At 48.9% G+C, this 19,849-nt stretch overlaps 1 protein-coding gene across 4 annotated transcripts; it reads left to right on the top strand.

Annotated features, from left to right (window-relative positions):
* The first annotated feature begins 11 nt into the window (after nucleotides 1-11).
* Nucleotides 12-17,668, top strand: AKAP8 (A-kinase anchoring protein 8). 4 transcript variants are annotated; one of them, XM_030880308.3, is made up of 14 exons: nucleotides 12-114; nucleotides 2,667-2,705; nucleotides 4,137-4,169; nucleotides 4,685-4,961; nucleotides 5,411-5,894; nucleotides 6,401-6,530; nucleotides 6,773-6,819; nucleotides 8,204-8,237; nucleotides 10,171-10,258; nucleotides 12,007-12,148; nucleotides 12,517-12,610; nucleotides 13,050-13,180; nucleotides 14,353-14,448; nucleotides 15,935-17,668. In XM_030880308.3, exons 1-14 carry the CDS (start codon nucleotides 96-98, stop codon nucleotides 16,415-16,417), a joined length of 2,097 nt encoding a protein of 698 aa, XP_030736168.2. In that variant the 5' UTR covers nucleotides 12-95; the 3' UTR covers nucleotides 16,418-17,668. The 4 variants fall into 4 exon arrangements, with proteins under 4 accessions (XP_030736168.2, XP_060152790.1, XP_060152792.1 ...); XM_060296807.2 differs by lacking the exon at nucleotides 12-114 and adding an exon at nucleotides 204-684; XM_060296809.2 differs by lacking the exon at nucleotides 12-114 and adding an exon at nucleotides 210-808.
* The last annotated feature ends 2,181 nt before the right edge of the window (nucleotides 17,669-19,849 follow it).

The raw sequence follows: 19,849 nt of genomic DNA, 5'->3' as shown, positions 1-19,849 counted from the left end.
CTGGTCTACCAGTAGAGGACGGCGGGAAGTGCGTTGGGCGCATGCGTCCTGTGGTGGCTTAGAAAAAGGAGCTGCTGGCGGGCCGAGCTGAAGACATGGAGCAGGGCTACGGAGGTTAGTGTGGGTAACTCAGTGCGGGGTGGGACCGGCAGGTGGTGCCCGGGCGGCAGGGCCACCACCACGCAGAGGGCTGCGGGCCGGGGACTACACCCGAGCGCGGTTACCGCAGTCCGGCCCTGCGGCGAGGCGGCAGGGGCGCGCGCGCGCAGCTTATTGGATCTCGGCCCCGTCGCTCCCGGGGCGCTGCGTGCGGATTGGCCGACAGGGCCTGAGGAAGTTGGCAGATTTCGGCGTGCCGACGCTGCGGCGGGCTTCGGGGGGCGCCTCAGGCGGTTGGGGCAGTTTCAGTTCCTTAACCCTGGCGGGGTTGGCCGGGCCCTGCGGATCCTCGCCGCTAGCAGGCTTGCTGTCCCTTTTGGAAGACGCCACAAAATGGCGGCGCCGGGGGGCGGAGCTATGGCGCGAGTTTGTGGGGCGCGGGGTCTTCGGCCGGGAGCCGAGGTGGAACCGCTGCCTCTTTCCGGGCCGTCGGGCCTGTCCGGGGACCTGCGGGGCTTGGCTGGGGTCTCCGCGCGGCACACGTGATCTGGGGCGCCGGTCCCGGAAGCCGTATGGGCGGCGCAGGTTTGGACCCCGCCAGACCCGCGGTGCAGAGCAGCGGGGCCTAGTGCGGCCTCTGCAGTGGTTAGCCTCACTGGGCGCCTACCGCGGACTTAGCTCGTGCAGATCGGGGACGACACATTTAAGGGTCAGATGCGGGGTATCTTGGTCAAAGCTTGGAAACCCGATGAGCTTTGGGGTCGTGACAGATTGGGGGCTTTCCTTAAGGCAGTCCTTTGTGGTGGCCTGGAAACGCCAGAGGGGCTGTGTGAGAGGGAACGTGCCCTTACTCACTTGGGTTTTAGGGCCTGCGGCAGGACGGACCTTCTTGGGCGATCTGCTCTCAGTCTTTGGAATCTGAGCCTCCTGGGAGGCCTTTGCTCTATGCTGGAAGCCGCGTTTGCCCGCAGGGAACAGTTGGAATATGCAGGGTTGGGCTTGACCCGGCGCAGATCCCTATTCAGGTGTATGAGGTTCGAGAAGTAAGCGATCTGATCATGGCTGCCGCAGCGAAGGCGCATGTTTTGAAAGGTGGCAGCATTAGCAGGAGGCCAGCAGCAGGAATTGCAGAGAAGCGGAGAGGTCCTGAGGTGCATGGTGTGCTTGTGGCTCTACCTGGTACTCCTGTCTTTTCTGCAGTGTGACTGGATCTCACTCTTCTTTACCTGCCTCCCTACCAGAGTTTTCAGCTAGTAGTAATTCTGCTTTATACATGCCCTTAGCTTGGAGAGGTCACACACACACACACACACACACACACACGCCCATCTTCCTGCTTACTTAAAACCTTTTCAGACTCGGTTTAGATGCAGAGGCCTCCCTGAATCCTTCTGTAGCTTTTCCATCTAGAGTTATTTCCTAAGATTTGTTGAGGCTTAAGAGTTACTGTTTGGCCATAGGAGGCACCTCGATCTGGGTCCAGGTCCTTGTTCTCCTCAGCTCCATGTTCTTGGGCAAGTGACTTATCCTCTGGAGTCTCTGTGTACGACAGAGTAAGTAGTACCTATCTCAAGGGTCATTGTGAGGTTATGTGAATACCGCATGCTCCTTAGTTAGACCAGTGCCCCACAGTTGGTCAGTTGCTGTTAGAATCACTGCTTTTCTGCTGCACAGATGTGGAGAGCTGTGTGACATGGGGAGGTCGTAACCTTCAGCAGGGTGACTTTGGATCAAGTCCCCTAACCTCTGAGCCTTAGCTCCCACAACATCTCTGAATGTCATTCTCTGAATGTCACATCTAATGTGTGCTGAGTGCCCGTCGTGTGTTGCATACAGTAGGCACTCAGTGGTTTGGGTTGTCCTGGTAGGAGAGAAAGGATGTATTTGAGAGAGAGGAGGCTTTGTAAAGGTGAAGTCGTTTGACAGGTATGAATGGTTGCCCGTGCCCAGCTCTGTGCCAGGCTCCAGGGACACAGATGAAGCAGGGCTAGACAGATGCTATCATGGGAATGTCTGGAGGGGCAGAGGGAGCCACCACAGAGAGGAGTGCAGTCTGATGCCTTAGGGCCAGGCTGAAGCCCTGGGACTTCAAGGCCCAGCAGAGCATTGGACGGTTCAGAGTCACACAGAAGTGAGGCCTAGAGAGGCACAGCTGTTGTCTCCAGATTTTCGAAGTTTGTTCTCAGTTGTGGGATACTTATGGCTGCTTGGGGTGGGGGCGGGGGACTGTGTCCTAATGATGAGCTAGCTGGTGGCTGGTTCTGTGTCTTCCTCAGCTGCGGGTTGAGGCTTAGGTCAAGGTCCCTCCTCAGGCAATGGACAGAACTGTCCCGGAAGCCCATCCACCTCCTCTTTTTTCTGCTTTGACCTCAGGCAGGTGGAGTGTGATAATGCAAAACCCAGCTGTGGGATGACATTTAAGGAAACATTGTTGTGGTTGTGCTGCCTTCTTGTAAGGCTGGCACTGAACTCCTTCAAGGAGATTCTTTTATGTTCCTCAGAGCATCTCAGAAGCACTTGTTCTCTGGTATGACACATATGACCCTAACTCACAGATCTGTTCACAGGCTATGGGGCATGGAGTGCTGGACCTACCAACACCCAGGGTAAGTGGGATGGACCTGCTTTTCAGGGAGGCATGGGCTACCCACCCCCCAGCACCAGCATGACATAGCTGGGACCAAGAAACCTTTTTTGTAAAGGGCCAGATAGTAAATTTGGGGGCGCTTTGCAGGCTACATGGTCTCTGTAGAGCAAAAGCCACCATAGACAGTTTATAAACAAGTAGGTAGGCCAGTGTGCCGATAATATTTACTTAAAGACACTGGAATTTGCATATCGTATGATTTTCATGTGTTGCGGAATAGTCTTTCTTTTAACAACTTTTGTTGTTTAATTCTAAGTAAATAACCGAGGGTATAACGAAAGGTTTTTATAATTAATAGACTTTATTTTTTAGTAGCTTTAGTTTATAGGATTGAGCAGATAGTGCATAGAATTCCATACACTCCCCCTACCTTCACCCCAGTACAGTTCCCTTATATGTTACAATTTATAAACCAATGTTGATGTATTGTTATTAACTATAGCCTAGAGTTTATATTAACGTTAACTCTGTTAAACAGTTCTATGAGTTTTGACAAATGTGTAAATGATGTGTCTTTTGTCAAAATTCGTATGTTATGAAGTATTCTTTTGATTATGTTTTTTTTTCTTTCCTGACCATTTAAAAACATAAAACCCATTCTTAGCTTGCAGGCCCTACAAAAACTGGGCTATGGACTAGATTTGGCCCGTTTGCTGACCCTGCTTGTGAGTCTATATCATGGTGCTAAGTGTGTCTGAAGTACCAGAATGTGCTTTTTGGTGGGCGAGGTTTTCTTCTTTTTGCCAGCATCTGTTCCAGGGGATGGGATGAGGGTTTACTTTGTTTTCTGAGCCTGGAGCTTGGCTCTGGCACCACTAGGAGCAGGGTGACTTTTCTGCCCATCACTGAGTTTCCCAGGAGGAGGTCTGTGTTATTCAGGCACATGACGACCTGAATAACACAGGTTGCTCAGTTGAGTTAGGGACATGATTTTCCACCAGTGCACTCTCCGTGCTGTTGGCAGTGCCTTAGTTCTGGCTCCTGGTGAGAACTGGCACTTTAGAAGGGCTCTCTACCTAGGGACCTGGCCTGGGCGGCCTCTTGGCTGGTGGCCCACGCTGGCCAAGCTTCCTGGAAAAAGGCTGCTGTGTCCTTTCTGTTGCCCTAATGGAGGAGATCAGGCTTGCTTAGGAGAGAAGCCCTGACTGTGCTCCGCTGAGTGCTCTGTAGGAAACGAGTTTTACAGCTAGTGGATTGCAGCCTTTCCTGGCCATAATGGGCAGCCAAGGGTGCCTCCTGGAGCACTGACATAGCCACCCTCAACCCTGGCCTGTGCATAGTGGATGAGGCGATAACTGTTCTTCAGCGCCCGGCTGTGGTGGGGGGAGGGGATGTGTCTCAGATGCCTTTGTTTTGCAAACAAAACTCGTATGTTTTTGTTTCTTCTAAGGTGCATATGGAACTGGTGTGGCCAGTTGGCAAGGTAGGCCCTTCTGGGGGTCCATGGGTGGGTGAGTGGGCCTCCGATCAGCTACCTAGATAGGCTGGGGTGCAGGGATCCCCAACTTCACTCCTAGACGTGCTCACAGCTGTTGTGAGGGCTCAACAGACTGGACCTGAGGTGTTGAGGAGGGCTGGGGGGCAGGCCTCCAGGGGAACTTGCTGGATATGGGGGGTGGGGAGAGTTGTGGTTGTATTCTGGGAGCAGCAGCTCTTTGGTGGGTCCGTCAGTAGTCCCAACTGCTGGCTCCTGGGCTCTCGCTTTGAATGAGAAGCAAGTCTTAGGATCTGGTATAGAAAACCCATTGCTCAGAGTTGAGGCCGTGCCCCTGCCCTCCTCCTGCTGCCTCTTGGCAGTGTTGGGGTAATGCCAGAAGCACCTGGACCCATGACCCTTTTCCTTCTCCGTGGGCAGTGGGTGCTCCTCCCCAGACTTGTCCACCATGGGCTGGCCTTGTGGCTGCTGAGATCTGATTTAGTTTTTCTTCCCTCTGTCAGGTTATGAAAACTACAATTATTATGGTGCCCAGAACACCAGCGTCACCACAGGAGCAACCTACAGCTACGGCCCAGCCTCATGGGAGGCCACCAAGGCCAGTGATGGCCTGGCACCTGGGGGCCCTGCCATGCATATGGCTTCTTATGGCCCAGAGCCGTGCACCGACAATTCTGACTCCCTCATTGCCAAGATCAACCAGCGTTTGGACATGATGTCCAAGGAAGGAGGCAGGGGCGGGAGCAGCGGCAGTGGGGAGGGCATGCAGGACCGGGAGAGGTGATTATAGACCTGAGCCCTTCCCGGGGGATCCCGCATGCCCAGCTTTGTGTAGACGGGAGTGGGCACCTGCTCTTCCAGGGAGGGCTCTTCTCCAGCTCCCTCCTGAGTGTAGGATAGATAAATTGAGCCATTGTTGGGGCCGAGGCATGTAATAGGACTTGCTGGTTTCTTGAGTGGTGGGGCTTAGGGCATGACTGTTAGCTAAACTATGCCAGACTCCTTATTTCTGTTTCAGGCGCCTAGCAGACTCTCCCCATTCCTGTGGCCAGGGCTTCAGGCCCCTTTTCAACAGTGTTTGAAAGGGATTTTGGTCTGTTTTATTTCCTGAGCATTTAGGAGGGATGCGTGGTGGTTTGGCTTTGCTGTTCTGAATATAGGGAAGTCAGCTTTGCAGGAGGCGTTGAGGTGCCCGGACAGTGTGGTGATGGGTTGTGCTTTCTTTGCAGCTCCTTCCGCTTCCAGTCGTTCGAGTCCTATGATTCCAGGCCTTGCCTGCCCGAGCACAATCCTTACCGCCCCAGCTACAGCTACGACTATGACTTTGACCTGGGGCCCGACCGCAATGGTGGCTTTGGTGGTCAGTACAGTGACTGCCGGGACCCAGCCCGTGAGCGGGGCTCCCTCGATGACTTCATGCGGGGCCGAGGCCAGGGCCGCTTCCAGGACCGCAGCAACCCCGGCACCTTTATGCGCAGCGACCCCTTCATGCCACCTGCAGCCTCTTCTGAGCCTCTTTCTGCTCCATGGACGGAAATGAACTATGTGGGTGGGCGGGGCCTGGGAGGCCCCTCCGCCAGCAGGCCTCCACCTTCCCTCTTCTCCCAGTCCATGGCCCCTGACTTTGGCGTGATGGGCATGCAGGGGGCAGGTGGTTATGACAGCTCTATGCCCTACGGATGTGGCCGGTCACAGACCCGGATGAGAGATCGGGTATGCCCTTGCCAAGTTCTCATCTGCCTTATTTGCTTTTCCTTTTAAATAGCTTTGTCTGTAAGATTCACTCATATTTTAAAATGCACTTCAACTTTTAGTAAAAACGTACAGAATTGTGCATCCTTCACCACCACATAATTTTAGAGCGTTTCCGTCATCCCAGAAAGAAACCTCTGTTATTAGCAGTCATTCCCCGTTCTCTCCCCCAGCCCCTGGCAGCCACTAATGTACTTTTCTGTCTCTGTAGATTTGTTTTTTCTGGACGTTTCATATGAATGCAGTCATATAATACTTGGCCTTTTGTGTCTGGGTTCTTTCACTCAGCATAAAATTTTTGTGTTTTGGTTGGGGTGGGGGCGTCCAACCATGTTGTATTTCTTTGCTTTCTGAAAAGACCTTTTCTGTCCTTGTTCTCTGATCTTACAACCTCTTTGTTCTTCATTTCTCTGGGGTATGTTAACCGTCTGAGTAAGCAATGCATTGGAATATGCTTTTGTCTGTAGCCTAGGCGGAGAGAGTTTGATCGCTGCGGCCCAGATAGCTTGGGCAGGAAACGGAAGCAGTTGCAGATTTACGATGAGCCAGACACCAAACAAGCCCGGGCTGACAGTGAAGGAGATTTTTCTGAAAACGGTATGCCCTGGGGCCAGTAGGCCCAGCTGTGTATGAATCAGTTGCATGCTTGGTGTTCTGCCTGCTTGTCTGGACAGGGGACACACAGGAACTCAAGGGCTGTGTGTGTCACCTGCACTCTCAAAATCCCCACTGTAGTCAGGACAAGCGCAGTCACTCTGGACAGTGAGTTTGGGAGGTGAAAACGGGGAGTGGGCCAGCTGCCGAGGTGCTGACTTTACCTATTCCTTTGTGTTTGGTAGATGATGGAGCTGGTGACTTCCGGTCAGGAGATGAAGAATTCAGGGGTGTAAGTTCGCCTTTACTCATCAACCTCCAGTGTCTCTAGTGTGGGATTTTTTCCTTACTTTAGTGTCTTCCTTACAAAGAGGCAGAAACAGTTGCTGTGTTAGATTCAACTCTACCTCATGAGTAGTTTTTTTTTTTTTTTTTTTTTTTGCGGCGCGGGCCTCTCACTGTGTGGCCTCTCCCGTTGCGGAGCACAGGCTCCGGACGTGCAGGCTCAGCGGCCATGGCTCACAGGCCCAGCCGCTCCGCGGCATGTGGGATCTTCCCGGACCGGGGCACGAACCCGTGTCCCCTGCATCGGCAGGCGGACTCTCAACCACTGCGCCACCAGGGAAGCCCTCATGAGTAGATTTAATAATCAGATTTGCAGCTAGGTTTCTAAGAGTTTTCCACTTGCAACAATCCTTCTTTTCTTGAAGACCTTCCCAGCCCTCTCCCCAGCCATACCTGTGTCCTCGCAGTGATGTGCCTAGCTATACACGTGGTAACTGCAGTGGCTGTGTAGGCTGAGGCTTTCAAACAAGCGCCGAAGACTCATTTGCTGCCAGCTCTGTGCTGGTGCTGAGCTGCATCCTTGTCATTCAGCTCTCAAAACCAGTCATGGGAGATGGGTGTTGAAGGCTGGCTCTTAGCCAGGACCATGCACAAGCACCTGGGGAGCAAGCCTTCGCCACCTCCTGCAAATTCTGATCCAGGTCTGGGGTAGGGCCTGGAAATCTGGGTGTATGAAGGCTTCATCCAGGTGCTTCTGATGGTCAGACGAGTTTGGGGAAGGGGAGGAAGGGGCAGGATACAGTGAATTTTCAACTTTTCTGAGGGTCTTGCTTGCTCCATGTCTAGGTTGCTTAGATCTTGAGTCTGAAAATCTCTGCATATCTGCTGATTGCTAATTTAATCTTTAGCTTAATGTCTAAGGAGGCCTCAGTTTCAGTTTTCAGTTAGATGAGTTGTTTTTATCTATACCTGGCTTGTTATAACGTAAACAAGTAGCTGGGAAACTTCATAAAGCCCATTTTCATTAAAGAGTGCAGGAACTAGCTTCCTACAAATCGAGGTTGCTTAACACAGTTGATGGATGGGCTCTTGGTCTTCCCATGTGCAGAACCGTTCACTTGCCAGAGGTAGTTCTCTAGCTTTAGGAAGAACTAAAAGCTGGACTGTGTCTTTAATAAAAAAGCAAGTTAGTCATCATCACAGAATCTCAGAAGGCAACCAGGACTAGTGAGAGGACACTCAGGCTCCATCCCATGGCCGTGGAACTTGTCCTGACACATTTTGGGGGTGTTCCTGGTGGCACAGCGACCACCAGGTGGTGGCAGGGTGCTGGGCTGGTCGTGGAGAGTTCTAGAAATTCCACCTCACGGTCTGACTTTGTGCCTTTTTAGGAGGACGAATTCTTCGAATCCGGGAGGCAGAGAGGTAGGCATCACCCAGCATCCCTTTGAGCTTTCCTGTGTCTGCCCAGCTACCTTGCACTCACTGCGTAATGCCCAGGCGGGCTGGGTTTCTGAGCGAGCCCAGGGCCTGGGTGGAGGGGCTTGTGGCTCAGGGAAGAAGAGGGGCCCTGCCTGCAAGGTGGGCCTTAGCCATGCCAGTCACCCCGAGGCTTTGCCTTGGAGTTTGGAGCAACACTTGCTGGAGACAGGTCTGTTTGCCTCGCTCAGTGCAGGCTGCAGAGGCAGGGGGAAACTCATCTCTGGGTGTCTGCAATAGCTCGCAGTGGTAGGGAAGGGAGAGTCTCAGAAATGCAAGAGAGAAAAGAAAAGGCGCCCTCCAGCTTGTCTTCTCTGCTCCCCCCTTGGCCAGTGCAGGTCCCTGTACTGTTCTCTCCTGGGCTTCATTCTGTCCACAGTTCCCTTGCTTGCCAGGCCAGGGCCATGCTCTCAGCCTCTGTGGTGGGGACACTGGCACGGCATGGGGCAGAGTTCAGACACCTGCCTGGGTGGGGAGCTCGGGAAGGGGGGGGACAGTCGGGACACTCAGGCCCAGATCCTCCAGAGGCAGTCACTGCTCAGCAGATCTCACCAGTTCGAGCGAGGGAAACCTAAGAGACCAAAATAAGCAGCAAGAACAGAGCAGTGTTAAGCCCTTCAGGGGGATGTGGAGAAGCAGCCACTTGTTTCTTTTCCTGTTCCCATGGGTCTGTCCATAGCTGGTTTCCCCTAAGAATCACAGGCTGCCTCCTGTGTGACTCTGCTCCTGTAAATTGTGAAGGCCCCTGGCTTAGATGCTCCTTCTCTCATATGTTCAGGTTTAGCCAACCCTCTGAGGTCCTCCTGCCCTGTTTATTGAGGCAGTTAACGTTTATAGCATGGGACCACAGAGAGCATTTTGCAGCTCATGCAGCGGGGTAAATGCTAAAGCAAAGGTGACGTGTTTATTGCGCGCAGGTCCTGCTACCTACCCGGGATGACTTTGCTATTAAACAGCAGTAATAGTTTCAGGCAGTGACCTCTTGCCAAATATCCCACACGCCCTTTTGAGAGGCTTCTGAGCAGCGCACGCCGGTCGCCATCTTCGTGGGACAGTCTCGTGACTGGCATCAGGGGTAGGGGTTACAGTTCAGATGCTTATCCAACCTTTTTTCAGTGTCTGGCCCTGGCCCTGAGCCGCGGTGACCTGGCCTGGCCTCGCCTCATGCTGGGACTCTGGGCTGCACAGCTCTCAGAGGAGCTCCCACACTGGCCCCATGGGATGGATGGAGGACCAGTTGGTCTCTTCCCATTTTTATTTCTGGGATTGCTTCCCACATATTCTTGGGAAAGCCCTAGATTGACGGTTTTTGTGAGTGGAAGATAGAGTTTGGGCCACCAGGGATTGTCAGACCTGCTAAGGCCCTAGTTCAGAGGAGGCCAATGGGACAGTTGTCATGGTCCACCTAGAGGTGGGACAGAGGGCAGCAGAGTGGCTTGCTTTATTTTCTGAGGCCTTCCAGCTGCTGCCTCTTTATCTGGGAAGAATTGCTTCTCTCTCTCCTTAAGTAACATTGGGAGAAGACCCAATTGTAGGGTGCTGGATTAGAAAAGCAAGATAGGGAAGGACACAGAGAGCAGGTGGGCCATGGTGTGAGTGGGATGGGCGGGCCATGTCCCTGGCCCATGCCAGCCTTATCAGACCATGGGGGGAGTGAGGTGACTCCCTTGGGAACTACTGAGGGTTCTCATCAAAGGCCATCCCTGTTGGGAGCCTTTGACAGCCCTTTGGTACCTCAGGGTGTCCTGCCCCCGCCATGTGTGGAGGCCGTGGCAGGGCATGGGGTGTGGTGGCCGAACTGTGGCCCCCATTCAAGGCCCTGGTGCTCAGCTCATCTGCAGGCTCCTCAGAGTGTCTCGAAGGAACTTTTCTGTTGCAGGAGAGAAGGACGATGAGGATGATGAAGTGAAGAAGAGGAGGGAGAAGCAAAGGAGGAGAGACAGGATGAGAGACCGAGCAGCTGACAGGTGAGGAGGCAGGCGAGGTGGGAGGTGAGCACTGTCAAGACTCCCCTGAGCTCATCTGTCATCACTCCACATGCAGGGGGGGGCCTGGTTTGATCTTCTGACTCCAGGTGTATGTCAGAAAATCCAAGTCAGGTCGATGGGAGACAAAACTTGGGAAACACACTGAATCTTATTCTTGCTGGTGGGTCTGTGTGGCCTCACATTCCCAGCTGGCGGCTCTCTTGATTGCCCTTCTGCAGGGCTGTGAGGAGTTCCCTTGCCCCCTGGCTTGTGTCTGTCATCCCAGACAGGTGAAGTTCATTCAGCATAGCTGCCAAGAAGGTGCTTTGGGTCCCTCGTCCACATAAATCCAAACCACCTGTGGAGTTTGATGTGACGATTATATATGTATAGTTGCTACCTTCAAGGTTTTGTCTCTAAATAGAAAAAAATGCAAAAGTGCAAACCCCAAAGGGCTGTGTGCTGTGACCACACCATGCGCCTCTCCCCGTAAACCACAGGTGGCCACGTGAGTGCGTGGTTGATGAGGCCCATGACCACAGGTGGTTATGTCTCTATGCACAGGTTCTCTTGATGACTTGGAAGGGAACCCTTGCCCTTGAGGCTTAAATGGGGGTAGTGGTTTCCCCGTGCAAAGAAATGCTTAGCGAAAGAGCTAACAGTAGAGGCTGGAAAGCCAGGAACTGAAAAGTAGGAGTTCCAAGTGTTACACAGAATTCATTGAAATCCTTGTTTTTAAACAGATGAATAAAATGACAGGTATATTAGATCTGTTTTCATGCCACATGGGAACTGAGATGACTTTTTTAAAGGAATCTTTAACATACCTAGTGACTGAAGATCCTCAAAGAAACTTGGAGAAATTGTCATGGGGTAGGTAAAGTTGCAGCAGGGAAGTAGGAACCCTGTATTTCCTTGGTAGCTTACCGAGAGTCCTGCACATAGGGCCTGGGAGATTTCCCCCTTCACTCCTCTTTCGGGGGTATCTGCAAAGGCAAGAGTGTCTTGTGGCACTTGTCCAGAGATCAGAAGGCAGGCGTTGGGGGCCAGCAGATCTCTAAGTTGGCAGGGGAGGACTCCTGAGTGCCCCAGGGCCTGTGCTATTACACCCCAAATGGAGCAGAACTGAGGGAAGCAGCACCCCACTGTGGGGGTTTGGGGGTCTGTAGCGTGCTCTCCCCTTGCCATACAGCATGCATGCATTTGGTGAGATTTTGAAAGCGCACAAGAAGCCTCAGTTTTCCTTCATAGAACTTGATTGTGATGTCTTTACGTTGAGTCCCATTGGAGAATTGATCTTAGGATATGTGAGTTTTGAATTGTGTGAGGTCTTCGGGAGTTCCTCTGTTGTATTAAATTGGGGTTGCCTTGTATCTTCTGAGTGGCTGCAGAAGGAGACATCTGAGAAGCTATGAAGTTAGGTACTAGGCCCCCAGAGCAGTGGGCTGGAGACTTAGGGAGCTCACAGTTCTGAAAAGTCTCCACCTTTGGCTGTTCTCTTGTGAGCCTTTGGACCAAAAAGAGTGGTAAGGTAGTAAAGTGCTACGTGAATCATTTTCCTGAAATACTTGCAAGGTTGTACTCTCATTCTTAAGGTGGGGAAACTTGGGGTAACTGCTACTCTGACACCCTGTGACAAGTCAGAAGACTTAATTCAGAAATTGCTTTCCCATTTCCATTTCAGTTCTAAGCAGAGATGAGTTGGTTATCTGTGCATCACCGCTTTTCTTTTTGTCTTCCTTCTCCAGGATTCAGTTTGCCTGTTCCGTGTGCAAGTTTCGTAGCTTTGAAGATGAAGAAATCCAGAAGCATCTGCAAAGCAAATTTCACAAAGAGACACTGCGGTTTATAAGTACCAAATTGCCTGACAAGACGGTGGAGTTCCTCCAGGTAAATCACGCTTGGCCTCCCATCACGGCATTTCCCAGATCCTGCAAGTGTCAGATCCCTCACAGAGAAGGGAAGGGAAATAAGAGGCCTAAACTTGGTCAAGATTTCGTTTTCCAGAATAGCAGTGTACAAGTCCCGAAGTCAGAGGGACAACTGAGAGCTCCCGTCATTGTAGTTCCCACTAATTCTGCCCATGGAGCTGCTCTGATAGCTGTCTTCCCTTCCTTGGAGCAGCTGAGATAAGGCTGTCACTGCCCCCCATGGGCTTGGCAGTCACCCTTGGGGGGCTGCCTCTGGTGCAGTTGGAAAATATCCACATGTGTCACCCTCTCCTCATTTCCTTTGGTGCCATCTCACAACCTCTCTAGGAATACATTGTAAACAGGAATAAGAAAATTGAGAAGCGGCGTCAGGAACTGATGGAGAAGGAAACCACAAAACCAAAACCAGATCCTTTCAAAGGTGAGTTGTGATCCTGGGGTGTGTGCTATTTCAAATCACAGAGCCCAGCTCGGGGTGGTTGAGCATGTGACGTGAAGACAAGTGGGAGGGGCGCTTAGCAGGGGAAAGAAGCCTTCAAGTGTGGCCTAATGTAGATGACACCTCTACTGGCAGCTTATTGGAGTGACATTAAGCACTCTGATGTTTTTTTCTCCTTTGAAGAGAAAGGACCAGAAGAATGAGAAAAGTTAAGTATAAAGTTGCCAGGTGTAGAGGCCATTTGTCTGTCTCCATACTCCTTCTGGAGGGCAGGTGATGCCCGTCTTAGATTCTGTCCTAACTGTCCTAACTTAGAGAGGGGCTACAGGGAGAAAACGTGGGCCTTGATGGGGAGTAAGTGGGAAGAAAGCATCACTTGCATGCTGTCCCAGATCCCACAAGACTTGGGTTTTGTCAACAGGGATTGGCCAGGAGCACTTCTTCAAGAAAATAGAGGCTGCTCACTGCCTGGCTTGTGACATGCTGATCCCTGCGCAGCCCCAGCTCCTCCAGCGGCACCTGCACTCTGTCGACCACAATCACAACCGCCGGGTGAGTGCCCCCCTGATGCTGGGTGGGGCAGGCAGTCCTGGCTGCTAGTGGGAGGGGTTCCGAACTTTCTGTCTCTTATGGGGAAGCTAACATCTTTAGGGGCTTTTGCCATATACCATCAAGTCCATCATTTCATTAGGTGGTTATAAAATGCACCCCAGTTTCTATTAAAACGTGAGAAAAATGTGTTGCTTGAGATTGACTAAATCCAGTAGCTGCAGTTCTCCTGGGTTGAGAATGTTCTTTGTAAACCACACGGGTAAATTCCCCAGTTGCTGAAAAACTGGATTTCTTATAAGCTGAGGCTGAGGGCCACTCAGAGCAGAATGGCCTAGGGGACCCAGGACTAAGGACTGGTTTGATCCTTACTAGCTGATGGGGCCTGAGGCTAAATGTTTAGCTCAAGGCGTTGGCAATTTTTTTTTTTTTAAAGGGTCAAATTGTAAATATTTTCAGCTTTGAAGGCCATCAGGTCTCTGCCTAAAGCCTGCCTAACGCCTCAAGTCCGCTGCTGATGGGCAAAAGCAGCCAAAGGCCATAAGTAAAGGAATGGGTGTGCCCACGTTTGGTCTGCGGGCTGTAGCTCGCCAAGCCCTGGTTGAGCATCTCTGTCTATCGTTGGTTTACCCTGACTACCAAATTGGAGCTACCTGCCCACCCGTCTCCTGGTATTATTAAAGATCAGCCAAAAACCCCTGTACAAATATGGGATTATCATATGAATGTGTCAAGCTCTAGAACAGTCAAATGGTTGCAGCATTCAGACTTTTGCTCTAGAATTTACTTGTAAAGTCAATAAAACTCAAAAAACTGAAGAAAAAGCTTGCCCTTTTCCCCTACTGAGTCCACATAGCTTCTGATCTGTAAATGTTCTTATTTCATCCTTGCTTGTGCACATAGTATACATCAGTCGTGTGCCTGTGCTTTTGTCTTTCGAGATTATCAGACTTTTCTAACACTATTTCACAATCTCAGTTCCGGTGCCTCTCCAGTGCCTTCTTTCTTTCATTATTGGAGCCTAGCATTTGGGGACTTACCATAGTGAAGAAAGATGTTAGTTGTCTCTCTGCATAGGACTAATCTCAGAGCAGCTGAGTGTAACCAGGCTGATTTGTTCTCATGCTTCTCTATGCACGCCATTTTTAAAAGCCCATGTTTGATTCCCTTTGTAGTTGGCTGCTGAACAGTTCAAGAAAACAAGTCTCCATGTGGCTAAGAGTGTTTTGAACAACAGACATATTGTGAAGATGCTGGAAAAATACCTCAAGGTTTGTGCTCAGGAGTCCAGTAGATGGGAAGAGCTTTTGAGATGGAGGATGAACTAACTCTGTGGGTTTGGAATTATATCCAGAGTGCAGTGTTTGGCATTTCTGAGTCTTTTGAAGAACTGAGAGATGTTGGAATGTATCGGGCTTGGGATTCCACAACTGCGCATTTCCTGAGACTCACTGCTTGCCTGGGAATTCTGGAGTTTGGTCCTACTTGATTAATCTGTGTGATGGTGCTGACTCTCACCATGAGAAACCCTGACTATCCATAAAATACCAAGCAAAACGCTGGTGAGATGCTTCAAAACAAAGCAGCAAACCAAAGTAAATGATAATGGTCCAGGTAGAAGCTAAAAACAAGGTTTGCGGGCAGAGACAACCAACAATGAGATGGGGAACGAGGGGGAGGGAAGAGCCAGTGGTGCCATACTACGGAGTAGCAGGAGCAGAGTAAGAAAAAAATCCCAAAGAGGGCACCCTAGCGAGGAGGCTGCTTGGAAGAGTCTCTGGTTCCTCCCTGGGAAACATATTTTGCTAAGTGCTCAGCCCCATGACTTCAGCGTTCAGGGCTGGGAGTTAAGATTCAGCATAACCTGACTAGGATGTGTTTGCCCTCCTCTCAGTTATTAACTGCTTCAGTGTTTGACAGTTCATTTCAACCATAAAGGGATAGAATCTAAATAACCGGTTTAAGAACCGTAACTGATCAGTGTTCACTTTGTGGCTTAAACAGACTTAAAGTTCCTGGAGTCAGCTGTAGACTCAAGCTTCTAAATAAGTGTCTTTGTTTTTGTTTTGGGTCCCACCTTGCGGCTTGCGGGATCTCAGTTCCCCAACCAGGGATTGAACCCTGGGCCATGGCAGTGAAAGCCCAGAATCCTAACCACTAGGCCATCGGGGGAACTCTCTAAACAGCGTATTTTAAAACACATTTTCTAATCTGCTAGTGATAATGTTTAGTTTACTTTTTCTAAACTAGACATAGTTTTAGCATATGCTCATGAGAAATTCAGCTTCTGAGAGAGGTACACTTGGATTGAATCCTGACTGATGTTTAATGGCTGTGTGACCTGGCAAGTTAACGATCTTTAAGTCTCATATCCTTCTCTGTAAAACGGGGATAACCTTCATGCCTGGGCTGAGTGCTTAATCGAAACTTAAGAAAGAGCCTTAACTTCCTGTTAAAATGAGGCTTTTTTTTTTTTTCTTTAATTGGGTTAAGAAAGCCTAGGTCTTTTAAACGTTTCCTCACCATTACATGCTTGAATAATAAGTGCAAAATAGTACTGGTGAAGCTTTTCTGAGATGTCTTTTCTGAGTCTGTGGGCTCTGAGCAGCTGTAGGATTGACTCACCTGGTGTGATTTAAAAGGTTTCTCTTGACTCTGCCCATTATAAAAAGATAAACTCCCAGCAACCTGAGCCTCAGTCTCTCATTTGGACAGTTCTTTAGACTGCACTAACCTGTGTTTCCTCTTCTTGGCCAGGGTGAAGATCCTTTCACCAGTGAAGCCGTTGATCCAGAAATAGAAGGAGATGACAATTTAGGAGGTGAGGATAAGGAAGAGACGCCGGAGGAGGTAGCTGCCGAGGTCTTAGCTGAGGTGATTACGGCAGCAGTGAGGGCAGTAGATGGGGAAGGAGCACCTACCCCGAAAAGTAGTGAAATGCTGGCGCAAGAGGAAGGCCCTATGGACACAGCTGAGACCACTAGTGGTCCCCACCCTGGAGAGCAGCTGGAAGTGGAGGCACCCTGTGGAATGGCACCTGAGAAGGGCAACACTGAAGCAGAGGCTGGAGGTGAAGCTGCTGAGGCTGGAGGTGAAGCTGCTGAGGCTGGAGGTGAAGTGGAAACCCTGGCAGCAGAGTCGGAAGGCACCTTGATAGTCACTGCTCCTGTCCAAGCTGCTGCAGAAGCCGAAGTGGAACAAACTGATGCAGAGTCCAAAGATACTATTCCCACAGAATGATCCTCCTTTCCCTGTTTCAGGGGATGTGTTATATAATGCATTGTTCTTTCTTCTTTGGTTTATAAGCAGTACTAGGGTATATGATGCTGGAATACTATTTTGGTGAAGAGACCCAGCCGTTTCCTTCAGAAAAGTGTACCTCACAGGCTTGTCTTAAGAGTTGCGTGGCTTTCTGCCTTGGTTTGAAGGCTGCAGAAGCTGTACATTCCCACAAGTGGCTGTGACATCTCTCTTTACACTGTAGTTGGAATAATAAAAGTTGGATAAGTAGATTTTGGTGACACTTTGCTTGTTAAATACAGCCAGTGGCTGAATGCACCACCACAACCACCAACACCCCTGCCCCCGCCCCCCGCCCTGTATTATTTTTTGGTCTGGGAGCAGTTCAGTACTAGGATATATCTTGCTTTATAAAGGATTTTTTTTTTTAAGTTTCATGAATTTGCTTTGGCTTCAGTTTTTGATCTCTGCTTTTGTGGTACACTGTATGGTATGTGGTTCTCCTTCACAAGATGTAGCAGAATCTTGTTAACATGCGATGTTGATCCTGTCACATCACTGAACTCTCAAAGGCCTGATGAATCTGACACACCTGCACCATTAGAAGCATACTTACTTACCCCTCAAGAATGGGAACACTTTGCCCAGGGCATTGTTTCCCAATCTTTAGTCCTTGGTGAATCACCTTTAGAATGTTTTACCTCATTTGTGTTCCACCTCTGCATTACTTCAGGGTTTTTTCGGTTTTGTTTTTCTTTAAGTTGAGTTACTTCTACTTAAATATATTTAAAAAGAAAATTTGATGTCTCATGAATGGAAAACCAGTATAAATTGCCATACATAGATACTATCCGTGGAAAATGAATAAATATTTTATTTTAGATAAATGCTGTTGCTTTGGAAGTTTCTGAATCTGTAAGAAAGAAAAGCCAGCATGTGTTAAAGGGTAGTAAGCAACAGTGATACTTTCATATAATCAAAAGAATTGAAAGATACCTCCCTTTTGAAATGATACCGCTGGGTCTGTTTTCCTATAAACCTTTGAACTGTCACATTTGGGGAAGCATTGGCCAGTGGGAAATTGTTAGGAAAGAGGTAGCAGAATACTTGATGAGCATCTGTTGTGTACCAGGTGCTAATTCATGATAAAAATTAGATATGGGCACTGCTCTCAAGGAGCCTTATTGGAGATGTGAGATGAATATTTATGAAAAAGTCAATGTTAGAACTAAAAACAAATAAACTGCTTAGTAAGAAGAAACCGGTGCCTATGAATCTTTTCTAAACATTGTTCCTTTTACTGCACAGATGTGGCTTAGTCACAGGTTATGCGTGCCCTTTGAAGCTTGTTCTCTTGAGGCCAGAAGGTGGCACTGACCATCAGTAGCCTGAAAAAGGATAACAAAACTATGAAACTGCTTTTTTTTTTTTTCTTTTTGGCCACACCACGCGGGATCTCTGTTCCCCAACCAGGGATTGAACCTGCGCCCTCAGGAGTGGAAGTGCAGAGTCTTAACCACTGGACCACCAGGGAATTCCCTTGCTTTTCTTGTAAAATTAATACAAGTCTTGCCATGGAATCTGAATTTCAATTAAGTTCTTTCACTACCACCCTCGCATCCCCACCCCGTGTGAAATGACATGGATCATTTTATTCCTAAACTTAGGTTAAACCAGGCCCTTCCTCATTCCCCAAGATGGGGAGTCATTACTCAGGCTGCACAAAGGGGTGCCCTAATATTCCTGAGGTGACAGGAATAAGTTGCAATCTTCCTCATTGCAAACTAATATCGGTTATTTCCCATATGTAGGGGAGAAACCTGAGAGGGACGTTAAGTAACTTTTAGGGCCCCACATTAAAGATGTGGGGCTACCGAGGTCAATACACAGGTCCATAAGACACCAATGGCCGTGAACTTTCCATAGAGCACCTTTATTATTTAAAAACAGGTTTAGAGAATTGGGCAATCTCTGCTACTGGCAAGCAAAAAAATCTTAGGAATGGCAACCTAGTTTCAACTTTTGGTAACATGGTGGGCCTATGTGATTTCTTTGGGTTTTTATGAAATACTACAGTTGCTAAAGGGGAAACAGTACAATGTAATGAGCAAAGTGCTCATTCAAGAGTACGTAATCAGTATTAGTAAATCCTCTTCACTTGGACTTTGGACCATAAAGAAATCACTTCTGCTGAAAGTGATCCTTGCTCACCAGAAGTGCAGCTGGTGGTGATTAGACAGGCACAGTAGAGTTGAAGTAGAATTTTAGCACTAACAGAGTAGAAGAGCCTTTTAGCATTGGGCCACTTCCTTTATCTTGTATAAGGACACTGTGAGGCCTATGAGGTTTAGTTGGTATGTACCTCCTCTCAAAAACACTATGTGGTTGAGCATATACTTTATATATATATATATATATATGAAATAGGAATTCAGTTTGGGGGACAATATGAATATGGTGGGGTAGGGGGCAATCTATCCATTCTCACAGAGTTGGTTATCAGAATTAAGTGAGATAATAAATACTTGGCACTACTGAAAAAGTGGTTTCTAAGCTCAATGGTTTTGGGGGTTTTTTTCCTAAGAGGTAAAATTCAAGTAACAAAATGGGCCATTAACCATTTTAAAGCAGACAATGCCATGGCATTTGGTACACTCACAAAGTTGTGCAACCATCACCTATAACTGGTTCCAAGACATTTCCCTCACCCTTAAAGGAAACTCCTTACCCATCAATAGTCACTTTCCACTCCTCCTCCCCAGTCTCCTGACAACCACTGATCTGCCTTCTGTCTCTGGATTTATCAATTCTGGTTGTTTCATATAAAGGAAACCTACACATGACATTTTCAGTCTGGCTTCTTCACTAAGCATAATGTTTTTGAGGTTCCTCCATGTTGTAGCCTATATCAATACTTCATTCCTTTATATGGCTGAATATTCCATTGTATATATATACTACTACATTTATTTATCCAGTTATCCAATAATAGACATTTGAGTTGTTTCTACCTTCTGACTATTATGAATAGTGCTTCTAGGAACATTCGTGAACAAGTATCTGAGTACCTATTTTCAATTCTTTTGGGTATTTACCTAGGAGTAAGATTATTGGGTCATATGGTAATTCCTATGTTTAAAATTTTGAGGAACCACCAAATGCTTCCACAACAGCTGCACCATTTTACATTCCCATCAGCAATTTGCAAGGGTTCCAATTTCTCCACATCCTTACCGACGTTTATTTTCCTTTTCTTCTTCTTCTTCTTGTTTGATTCTAGCCATCTTAGTAGGTGTGAAGTAGTACCTCTTATCTCATTGTGGGGTTTTTTTCCTTCGTTTTGTTTTGTTTTGTTTTTCTTTTGGCAACATCACGCGGCTTGTGGGCTCTTAGTTCCCCCATCCAGGGATTGAGCCTGGGCCCATGGCCCTG

Source organism: Globicephala melas, chromosome 3, assembly GCF_963455315.2.
Source record: "Globicephala melas chromosome 3, mGloMel1.2, whole genome shotgun sequence".
NCBI lineage: Eukaryota > Metazoa > Chordata > Mammalia > Artiodactyla > Delphinidae > Globicephala > Globicephala melas.
Note: the sequence above shows the minus strand (reverse complement) of the source record. Positions and strands in the feature narration are given on the sequence as shown.

Excerpts from the sequence above, each read along its gene's own strand:
- AKAP8 (XM_030880308.3), top strand. Across the intron at positions 8,238-10,170 it reads CGAATCCGGGAGGCAGAGAG|GAGAGAAGGACGATGAGGAT; the intron begins GTAGGCATCACC and ends TTTCTGTTGCAG. Across the intron at positions 10,259-12,006 it reads AGAGACCGAGCAGCTGACAG|GATTCAGTTTGCCTGTTCCG; the intron begins GTGAGGAGGCAG and ends TTCCTTCTCCAG.